This window comes from Hoplias malabaricus, chromosome 18 (genome assembly GCF_029633855.1).
Source record: "Hoplias malabaricus isolate fHopMal1 chromosome 18, fHopMal1.hap1, whole genome shotgun sequence".
NCBI classification, from domain to species: domain Eukaryota; kingdom Metazoa; phylum Chordata; class Actinopteri; order Characiformes; family Erythrinidae; genus Hoplias; species Hoplias malabaricus.
The window spans coordinates 11,246,752-11,258,415 of record NC_089817.1 but is presented as its reverse complement, the minus strand read 5'-3'; the positions used below and the strand labels follow the sequence as shown (position 1 = coordinate 11,258,415).

General features: G+C 36.9%; 2 protein-coding genes across 3 annotated transcripts; one reads left to right on the top strand and one right to left on the bottom strand.

The window, feature by feature from the left end:
• Positions 1 to 3,348: 3,348 nt before the first annotated feature.
• LOC136675082 (DELTA-stichotoxin-Hcr4a-like) lies at positions 3,349 to 7,491 on the bottom strand. Its single transcript, XM_066651494.1, has 3 exons — positions 7,316 to 7,491; positions 7,029 to 7,178; positions 3,349 to 6,538 (listed from the first exon to the last, which is right to left on the bottom strand). The coding sequence occupies exons 2-3, from the start codon at positions 7,172 to 7,174 to the stop codon at positions 6,121 to 6,123; spliced, it is 564 nt and encodes a 187-aa protein (XP_066507591.1). The 5' UTR covers positions 7,175 to 7,178; positions 7,316 to 7,491; the 3' UTR covers positions 3,349 to 6,120.
• A 797-nt stretch (positions 7,492 to 8,288) lies between these two features.
• Positions 8,289 to 9,615, top strand: LOC136675265 (uncharacterized). 2 transcript variants are annotated; one of them, XM_066651739.1, is made up of 3 exons: positions 8,289 to 8,307; positions 8,384 to 8,582; positions 9,057 to 9,615. In XM_066651739.1, the coding sequence occupies exons 2-3, from the start codon at positions 8,410 to 8,412 to the stop codon at positions 9,469 to 9,471; spliced, it is 588 nt and encodes a 195-aa protein (XP_066507836.1). In that variant the 5' UTR covers positions 8,289 to 8,307; positions 8,384 to 8,409; the 3' UTR covers positions 9,472 to 9,615. The 2 variants fall into 2 exon arrangements, with proteins under 2 accessions (XP_066507836.1, XP_066507835.1); XM_066651738.1 differs by having other exon boundaries at positions 8,296 to 8,582.
• The last annotated feature ends 2,049 nt before the right edge of the window (positions 9,616 to 11,664 follow it).

Genomic DNA, 11,664 nt, shown 5'->3' with positions numbered 1-11,664 from the left:
ATTATTATTATGAAGTGAAATTGTTTTGTGCAAATTAATGGTTCCCTTTTAATAATGTTCTAAATTTGGAATTAAAGTTACAGAGATGGGACAACACAAAGGGCCTTTATTTTGAAATGACATATCAGAATGACTTGATATTAAGTGACATAATCAGGTGTTGTACTATCATTATGAAGTGAAGATTGTGAGTGCAAACTAATTGTTTCCTTTTAACAATGATCTAAATTTGGAATTAAATTTATAGAAACGGGACCATTCAAAGGGCCTGTATTTTGAAATGACACATCAGAATGACTTGATATTAAGTGAGTAACATAATCAGGTATTGTACTATCATTATTAAGTAAAATTGTTTTGTGCAAACTAATGTTTCCCTTTTAATAATGTTCTAAATTTGGAATTAAATTTACAGAGATGGGACAATACAAAGGGCCTTTATTTTGAAATGACACATCTGAATGACTTGATATTAATTGAGTGACATAATCAGGTGATGTACTATTGTTATGAAGTGAAATTGTTTTGTGCAAAGTAATGGTTCCCTTTTAATAATGTTCTAAATTTGGAATTACATTTACAGAGATGGGACAATACAAAGGGCCTTTATTTTGAAATGACACATCTTGATATTAAGTGAGTGACATAATCAGGTGTTATACTATCATTATGAAGTGAAAATTGTGTGTGCAAACTAATGGTTTCCTTTTAATAATTACATACATTTTGAATTAAAGTTACAGAGATGGGGCCGTTCAAAGTGCTTTTATTTTGAAGTGGCACATCAGAATGACTTGATGTTAAGTGAGTGACATAATCAGGTGTTGTACTATCATTATGAAGTGAAACTGTTCTGTGCAAACTAATGGTTTCCTTTTAATAATTATATAAATTTGGAATTAAAGTTACAGAGATGGGACAACACAAAGGGCCTTTATTTTGAAATGGCACATCAGAATGACTTGAGAGACATTGAGTCCTGATATCTTCATTATTTCCACAAAATAGCAAATATTTGTTTTTTATTCATGCATTATTTAGAGTTTAGAATTGTTTAGAAAATAATTTATTTATTACATAGATTTCCTGTCAGTGACTTTTGGCTTTTATTTTGAAATTCATTCCTCTACACACTCTTACCGTAATGTTCAGAATATGCAGTTACACCAAAAGTGGGGGCTAATCTGACCAAGCTCTTCCAAGTGGAGGCTGGCTTGACTCCAGTCATCTATCTGAAGGTGAAGGGTGTTGAACTTTTTGTGCATATGGAAAATGTTTTTTTTTTAATATATAGAAAATAAAGTAAAAATAAAAAATATATTTTTTATAATATTTTTTCCAAAATATATAATTATCAGAATATATTATATTATATATTATAAGAATATATTATATTATCATATTTAAGCAATAATATACGAGAGGGAGTGCTACATCGTGAGATGTTGGCACTGGCCAGTGCCAAAATATCACGATATGGCACGAACCTCAAGTGTATTATTGCAATTATACCACAGTTCCGTTATCAGCATTTATATATATATGTATTTTAAGGAAAAGGATGGGAAAATACGATCTGTCTGTTTATCAACATTCTGCAAGGTAAAATAGCTCCATTCTATCAGACGCTATTATCAACCACCTCAAACCAAACCTCGGCAATCAGAGCTAACCATAAATAACTGAAAGCAGTTTACTCACCCCAGTTAACATTTTTCAGGAGAGATATGTATCTTAATGTACAAGACTCATTTGACTTTCAAAAAAAATACCGTTGCGGATATTTAATAAGCCATGTCTTACATGCGGTTTTCTACATGCATAATTACAACATTGTTAGTGATATTTTAAACACTGTTTTCAGATCTGATTTTTTGCAAGAATAAAGTTTAAACGCCCCTTAAAAACTGAAAAAAGTATTTTTTAAAAATCGGTTGTAAAGTATAATGTACAAAAATGTACATTTCTTGTGAAGAAAAGGTTAGGAAACCTCATGGTGTGTGGTCACTATTCACAGAGCGGACTGATGGAGGCGAACGCACTTGCTAAAACACTGTTACATTTATTTACAACACAAAGAAACAACACGACTTGAACAAGAAACAAAACGACATGACTTGGAAAGACAATGAAAGAACTTGACTGGGAATAGGAAATAAACAACACAACATGACTAGGAACGAGAGAGAATCAATACGACATGACTTAGAAAGATAAAGACACAAAACGACATGACTAGGTAACAAAACAACACAAATGACCGATACACGGAAGAGACACCAGAGAGCTTAAATACATGAATAGACGAGACACACCTGAAACAGATAACGAGGACGGCGGACAAGGAGGCGGAACAAAGGCGGGACAAGGGCGGAGACATGGACAACAACACACAGAGCCATGTGCTAAGAGAGCACATGGCAGGGAAAACAGACTTGACAGGACGAGGGCATGACACGTATTAACTGGTGTTTCAAATTATGGCTGAAATAACTTCAGTTAGATGTTTTCTATAACCATCTATCTGTCTCTGAAACCAGCTGGGAGAAAGTTTTTGACACTTTTCACACTTTCTTTCAGTTGAGTAATGCTTCATCTTCAGTTTTTGTATAGAATTGAAAATCAAACATATGCAGTCTCTTTCTGTGGCAAGGGTTACTTGTAGGTCCCATGATAACATTTCAGTATTGTTGTAGACTTTATGCATCTTGCATTTTGCTCTTGGACTGAACTTCCTAGGATGGCCTGACCTGGTCATGTTGGCAGTTGTTTCACTTATAAATGATTTTTCTGGACAGTGGAACAGTTGATTTATATAGTTTATAATTGTTGTAGTAAACCATTTGTTATTTGAATTAATTTCTAAAAGACTGTGTTTGAATATAACCTAAAAATGTTATTTTTTTATTGTTTGTTTTTAGCTGCAGCCCGCCAACAACATAATGCTTTGACTCTGATGACTTTTTCAGATGTTGTCATGAATTGGCTGTGCTATGCACCCAAAAGAGATGGTGGCAATCCCAGGAAGAAAAATAAAAACTGCTTGTAACATGATGAACTGCTTAAGATTTTTTTTGTTTTTTTTCACCCGAAATTCTGGACCACACAACACCAAAGGTTCATATGTTTTGTTACATTATATAAATTGGGTTTGGTTATTAAAATAAAGTAATGTAACTGAACTCAATCGTGTGTTGAGTTTTATTTTGTGGAGGAGAGGGTATTTTTATATATTAAGTTGTTTGACGGTTTGCATCAATATTGAATCATATTGAAAAAATAAACTTGTAATCAATTTTACTGCATTTAACTTTTGATTGAAAAATAGCTGATTTTGTATTGGCCTTGGTTGTTTATTCAACATTTATTCAATGTCAGACATAACGAACAGTTTCAATGCTGAATCAAAGAAAAATCAGTGTTGATTCAGTGCTTTTTCCTGATGGTAATTCAATGTTGAATGAGTGTTGATTTTGTGCTGGCCTTGGTTGTTTATTTAACATTTATCCAATGTCGGACATAACAAGCAGTTTCAATGCTGAATCAACATCAGAAATCAATGTTGATTCAATGATTCTTCCTGATGGTAATTCAATGACGTGTAAACTGTGCAGAGCGCTGACTGGCCAGAGCCATGTCAATCACCACTAAATTAATGTCAATCACCCATTAACATCCAGCACAAACTGCCATTTGTAAAAGCCCTTAAATTACTGCAGCTTTCACATTAAATTTTATTGGACTCACAACGGCAGCTTGTAATATTACCTTGAGGTGTTTTGAAGAGGTTTATTTGCTCCTTGCGCCGATGGCGGACGAAAATTTCCAGTGAAAGCCAAACGTGCCACAAGTAAAGCTGATCTGTGAAAACTGATGCACGGAGCCATGTTTAGTCCAAAAAACTAAAACAATACATAAATACACGTGTTCGAGCTCCCATGTGTTTCAGGTTACTCACGTTGTTGTGTTTGGGCATGTACAAACTTCAAAATTAGCTTATTTGAAATCAAATATTAATATTAATACACAAATTTGAACAGCAAACTAGTTCTTGCATTCCTGGCTGCTTAGCCTTGGCCGGTATTCCTGCTGGCTAAGCAAGCTTAATTTTTGAGAAACCTAACTCTCCAGACACCAACAATATCCACTACCTACTTCAATACTAATTTTTCACACATCATCATATAAACTGGGATAAGTGAGCAGTTATGACATGTTGGGAATGAAAACGAAATGCAGGTAGGAACAAAAGGTTCAGAGAGCAGAATCTGGCACCAGAATGTAACTGCTGCACCTTTTAAGATGGAACAGGAAAATTTGAACAAGTAGCTGCAGACAGGAAGCCAATTTCAGCCTGGTATGAGATCATAACACCAGTACCACCATAACACCAGACAACAGTTTTGTCACTGACAGTAATTTTAGGATCGCTGTTGCTTTCATATTGTTGAATAATTCTGTTATGGACTTTGCACTTAGGATTTGTTGCCTCTCATGGCCAAAATCAAAAAAGTCCAACATTAAAAGTGTTATCGTAAGATGAGTTTGGCATGTAGTACAATATGGGGCTGCTTCATCTATTACTAGATACTTATGAATTAATCTGTTGTGCCCAATACAACATCTTGCGTACACTGCTTGGTGCTTGCTTTAGTAGTCAAGGTAGGTCTGTGTTTTTCATCCAATAATAGGATTGACTTCAAGTAATTTATTATCCTGGCATGTATCCCATTCACTTTGCCATTTGTCCTTGACATTGTTTGTATTACAGGTTCCAGAGCTCTGGACAGTTCAGAAGCTCAGAGGACACAGGGCAGTGAATATACCGAGATTTGTCAGAGTTAAAGCTGTACCTGAGTGTAGTGCAATGTGAGTGCAGGCCAGAAGGGTGTGGGGAGGAGGGACAACTGTGCTGGGACACGGGTCATATAGTGTACAAGTGTGACAAGCTGTATTGGTGGGAAGGAACCCTACAACATTTTCACTTTATATAACATATGACATAGTATAGAATGTGGGCTAAGACGTCATTCCAAAATCTCCTATAGATGCACAACTTAAAGGGTTCAGTAGACCCAAACACACCCACCCAGCTAACACATACAGAAAAAATGTGTGTAATATCATTCATTCATTCATTCATTATCTGTAACCACTTATCCAATCCAGGGTCACGGGGGGTCCAGAGCCTACCTGGAATCATTGAGCGCAAGGTGGGAATACACCCTGGAGGGGGCGCCAGTCCTTCACAGGGCAACACAGACACACACACACACTCACACCTACGGACACTTTTTGAGTCGCCAATCCACCTATCACTGTGTGTTTTTGGACTGTGGGTGGAAACCGGAGTACCCAGAGGAAAACCCACGCGGACACGGGTAGAACACACCAACTCTTCACAGACAGTCACCCAGAGCAGGAATCGAACCCACAACCTCCAGGTCCTTGGAGCTGTGTGACTGCGACACACAACTTTATTGGAGATCATAAGTAATAATTTAGCATAGATTCCAACAGTATGTAATAACAGATTAGAAAATCAACACAAGCCCAGCTACATTTTATCAAAATATCTATCAGGAATATATATTTTTAGGTAACACTTTGTTTAAATCCTATATTCATAATGCATTTATAGGGCATTTCATTGCATAAATAATGCAATAAATATACTCACAGTTAGATATAAACAATTTCCTTTACTTATAGCCTGTAATGACCTGAGAGCATAACACTCTGTAAGATCTTATGATTGTTACACTGTTCTTATGATTTATAAATGGTTATGCATGTAATTAAACTTCTTAAGAGCAAACATACATTCTCATGCATGTAATTACAATTCATAATGCACTTAAAATGCATTATGAATACAGGATTTAAGTAAAGTGTTACCAGATCTTGCTCTATAATTCAGAAATATACTACAATATATATTCCCTCTATGCTCCTAACCCTATACAAATTAAAGTGGAGTGAGCAGTATATTAGCAGGAAGCTTTACTGTAAATGATAAGCATGTATGTGTAATTTGTATAGAACCATTTTACATTTTGAGTATATAAGTATGTCAGGCCAATGATTAAATCAACTGGTCATTTCTTTGGGTGTAGCATGTCATTTTTCCCACAGTTCCATCTTAAGGATGGCTTTGGCTCTGGGAGACATGGTTCCCTTCACAATTAAATTTGTATTGGAATACTTTTGCTCATTCCCTGAACAGTTATCTCTGATGAAAGGACCGCCGCTCTCGTAATACATCAAGTTGAACAGAGACTCATCACAGCCACGGTTGGCATCAAAAATGCCCAGAGCGAACCAGTTTTCATACCGAGTGTAATTGTAAGGAACAGAGAACATGATGGCTAAACGGCAGACAGCGTCACTCTTGTTGTTTGTGCAGACATCATATGTCAGGACTCCAACACAGCCATAGGCTTTTTCAGGATTTTTGGTAAAAGAACAAGATTCCATTGTTCCTTTCCTGACTGTAGGCTGTGGAGGGCTGTGGCTGTAGCCGGAGCTGGTGAAGACCCTTAGTTGGAGACAGAGTTTATTCAGTACACATGTTTTCTGTTATGTATACTATTGTGAAAATGCCAACCACACAAACACATGCCAAACATACATACACTTACATAAGAAATACACTCATACAAAAAATACATATTTTAAACACTCTCATAAACCAAACACACACATACCACACACATTCATATATCAAGCACCCATACCAAACACACATTTAAAATGCACTCATATACCAAACACACTCACTCACATACACACCAAGCACACCTATACCAAACTGACATATATACTGAACTAAACTCATACTAAACATACACCTCATGTTAAAAATACACCAAATGTTTTTCCTCTGACAGTGAAGCTAACAGTACAGCTGAGATTTCTCACTTTTCATGGTTATGAATATATGGGAAATATTTATTTCAGGATATAATCACCATGCTATTTAAAAGGCGGCAAAGGGAGATATTGGAATATGGATCACTCGTACTGACCTTGGATTCTTTAGGATGTATTTTGTGCTGAAATTGCTGATTTGTATGGCAACATTTCTATTTGTGTCCACATTACTGGATATCTGTTCAATGGTGGTTCCCAACAGAGACACTCCAGCAATGATAGTGGACGCAATTGCTGCCATTTTCCTAGGTGTAAAAACATGAATATGTATAACTGGCATAATATAGGATTAAAAGGAATTTGGAAAGCATGGTATGTATATATACAGTGTACATGTTGAAATGTTAACGCTAAAATAAATTTTATTTCAAGCGGTTCTTACCTTAGATTTTTAGAGAATATTTCACCTAAATTCTTTTATTTTTTTAACTGCTGTTCTGTCCTTTTGTCTTTCTGTCCTGTTGATCATCTAAACAGAAGTATTTCTGAGATCACCAAATTGAATGCTTACCGTAGAAGCAGACAGTGAGTGGTGATCAAGCACAAGATAAAACAAGAAAGCAAGAAGAGAAAACATGTCTGAGGATGCCAACGAAATCTCAGAATATAGTGATCCACCATGTGCTCCACCCACAGGCTCCACCCACACACACAAGCCCTTCCCACACAGAGCACTCACTGAACACTGCCTTTCTTTATCACTCACAATGCTGTTGTTGTCTGGTCAGCCTTTACAGTTAATAAGTTATTGTTAGGTTTCCTTTTGTGCCTTAAGAAAACTGGGATCTGTGGCCTGAATCACCCAAGCATCATAAACCCTCAGTGACAGAAAACAGAGTGCCTTGTATCAGAGTATCAAGCCTTCCGCTCCATAATTCAGAAGTTGCTTAGTCCAGTAAACCACCAAAGGACTTGGCAAAGCAGCCACAGAGGCTCTATTCTGCCTATTACAGCTCTGTGGAGTATCACAATCATTTAGAAGCTGTATTCTTAGTGTTCCTTTAACTTTCATTTGGTTTAACATAAACAATATATAGTTCAAGTTTCAAATTTATTTGTCTTTTACACAAAATGTCGAACATTGAAATGCTTTTGGTGAGGCACAGGAAATCACTGTACACAAGGGTAATAAACTAATAAACATACTAAATACCTAGAATTATATTAAATATACAGGCAATATACACAAAGTATACGCAAAATATACAGAATAAACAGAGACAGGAGGGCCTTGTGTAAGGAACTCTACATTATGTGCAAATGTAATCAGGACCGCCCCAATGAGGCGGGGTCTAAAACACACACCTATCTGCCTTTTAAAAGCTGGAGCGCTGAGACAGAGAGTCAACCCAAACTGAACAGCACACCTTTAAGGTAAGACTTGTACACGTTTTTCAAAGACAACATTTATTCAGCTTTCACATGCATGTATGTGTCTCTCCCATTTCAGTGGAAGAAAGGTACACTTTACCAGAGATGGTAGACGCCGCTGCCATAGCCGCCAAAGCTGGTATTGCATCAGCAGTAATACCTGGAGCCTCACTGCTCGGCACGAGTATTGAAAAGATCTCCAAAAATATAAACACTGAAAGGAATGTCACTATAAACATATGCAACTACAGTGAGAAATACATCCTGAGGAACCCGAGGTGAGAAAAAAAAAGAAAAAACTCTTGGATTTGAATGAAGGAGTTGAGATGTGACTGAAGTCGGCACTTTTACCTTTAATTCAAGTGGTTTAACAAAAAATATTTCATTAATCATTCAAGAATTACTGAAATGTGCAGACATTTCCTAATTAGAGACAGGCTCAAATGTAATGCAATTGGAAAATTGATTATAAATGTAATTTGAATAAAAGTCATTTAATCTCCAGGTGTTGCCTGTTCCCTCCTTATTTCATGACAAATTTGGAACATTGAACATTCATTTGCTTGATTTCCATGGGAACCCAAATGTCAGATATTTACATATAAACATTTAATTAAATATCACAATGATTAATTACATTTATAAGAGATCAGGAATAAAATATGTTGCTGCTTCATCTAATTAATTAATTTTTACACCCAAGATAATTGACAACATGTATTGATGACTGTGTGTTTTGGTTTTTGGGGCAGAGTGTTCACCTCGAGTGGATACAGCCACGATCCTCCTCAACCCACCATCAGAAAAAACACCACAGAGGCCTGTTCATTCACCAAAAACCCAAACAGACTGTTTGGGTGCACAGGCGTCCTGACATATGACGTCGCTGAAAATGAGGACTGTCCCGCCATCTGCTGCATAGCCATCATGTTCTCTGTTCCTCACTTCTACACACAGTACCAGAACTGGTTTGCTCTGGGCATTTTCAACCCCAACCATCCCTGTGATGAGGCTCTGTTCAACCAGATGTACAACAACAGCGGCCCCTTCGTCAGAGATGACTGTTCAGGGAGTGAAGTTAGATATGAGAAACATGCCATTGAATTAAAAGGAACCATGAGTCCCAGAGCAAAAGCAATCTCTAAAATTGAGCTTTGGGATTATTAGCTGGTAATTTCATTTTGTTGTTTTAAGTAGGGAGAAATAATGACAAAGTTGACTTTGATATTTGATGAGCCTTTAATGCAGATAAAATGATTTAAAAATGTTCTTGTATGCTGTAATGCGGTTGCCAGTGCAATGCTCTTTCAAATAAACAAAGTGATTTTAAACCTAAAGCTTTTTTTGAATTATTTATTTACATTATTATGACCATTAATATCCAGAGTAACGACAGTGTGCAGCCCAGACAGAATCTAGACAGGATGTGAGTAACTCAATAAGTGTCACGGCTGAGCAGGGAGGACGAAGGAGGCGGTCGTAAACGCGGGGTGTTTTATTTAAACAAAGACAGAATCAAAATAAATACGGGTAATACATACTGATTGAATAAAGACAAAACCAAAATAAACAGAGTTAAACAAGGATGGTATCACGTCCTGGCCATGTCCTGGGGTTTGTTTCCCGTACAACGACAGAGCCTTGCATTGAACTAACATGGTACGATGCATCGTTAAACTAACCAACATCTGAACTCCGACAATTTCCATCCATCCATTATCTGTAACCGCTTATCCAGTTCAGGGTCGCAGTGGGTCCAGAGCCTACCTGGAATCATTGGGATCAAGGCAGGAATACACCCTGGAGGTGGCGCCAGTCCTTCACAGGGCAACACACACACACTCACACCTACGAACACTTTTGAGTCGCCAATCCACCTATCACTGTATGTTTTTGGACTGGAGTCAAAAAACAAGAGAGGGACAATCTCCCAGCAACATTAGAAAAAATATCCCAGCTTTAATACTGGATCATATTTACAGTACATGAACAATGAAGGTCAAAAATACAAAAACAAAATAATCATTCAGTAATCGTAATCGTGGTAAAATGTTCAATTAATCGTGATATTGATTTACACTCATATCATCCAGCACTAGCTACAGGAATGTTAACAATGAAACAAACCCACAGTCTGTCAGTCACTTGCAACAAGAGTGTATTCCCAAAAATCTCTCAAATATATACAGTGGGGAAAATAAATACTTGATACACTGCCAATTTTGCAAGTTTTCCCACCTACAAAGAATGGAGAGGTCTGTAATTTTTATTGTAGATACAATTCAACTGCGAGAGACAAAATCTAAAAAAAAAAAAAAATCCAGAAAATCACATTGTATGATTTTTAATTCATTTGCATTTTATTGCATGAAATAAGTATTTGGTACAATAGATAAACAGAACTTAATATCTGGTACAGGAACATTTGTTTGCAATTACAGAGGTCAGATGTTTCCTATAGTTCTGCAGGAAGGATTTTGGCCCACTCCTCCGTACAGATCTTCCAGGTTTCGGGGCTGTCTCTGGGCCACACTGAGTTTCAGCTACCTCCAAAGGTTTTCTATTGGGTTTAGGTCTGGAGACTGGCTAGGCCACTCCAGGGCCTTGAAATGCTTTTTACGGAGCCACTCCTTGGTTGCCCTGGCTGTGTGTTTTGGGTCATTGTCATGCTGAAAGACCCAGCCATGACCCATCTTCAATGCTCTTACTGAGGAAAAGAGGTTGTTGGCCAAAATCTCATGATACATGACCCCATCCATCCTTCCTTCAATACGATGCAGTTATCTTGTCCTCTTTGCAGAAAAACACCCCCAGGTTTGATGTTTCCACCCCTATGCATCACGGTTGGGACGGTGTTCTTGTGGTTGCAATCATCCATCTTCTTCCTCCTAACACGGCGAGTGGAGTTGAATTCCATTCAGAAAGTGCAACTTGTATGTTATACTCATTCATTACACACAGACTGATATATATTTTAAGTATTTATTTATTTTAATTTGATGATTATAACTGACAACTAATGAAAACCCCAAATTCAGTATCTCTGAAAATTAGAATATAACTAAAGGCTGTTATGGCAATAGTCCAAGTGCAACCAGGAAGGAAGACCGATTCTCAGGAGAAATCAGACGAATAAAGACACAGAGTTAAGTATTCACTCCAATCTCTAGTTTATTTGAATATTTGATGCAGTATACATAGGAACTTTGTCACGTACACCCAACTGTCATGTGTCCCTCCTGCACGCACACCAAGCATCATGTGTACCATTTGAAACAAAGTGAAACTTGTATATTATACTCATTCATTACACACAGACTGATATATATTTTAAGTGTTTATTTCTTTTAATTTGATGAG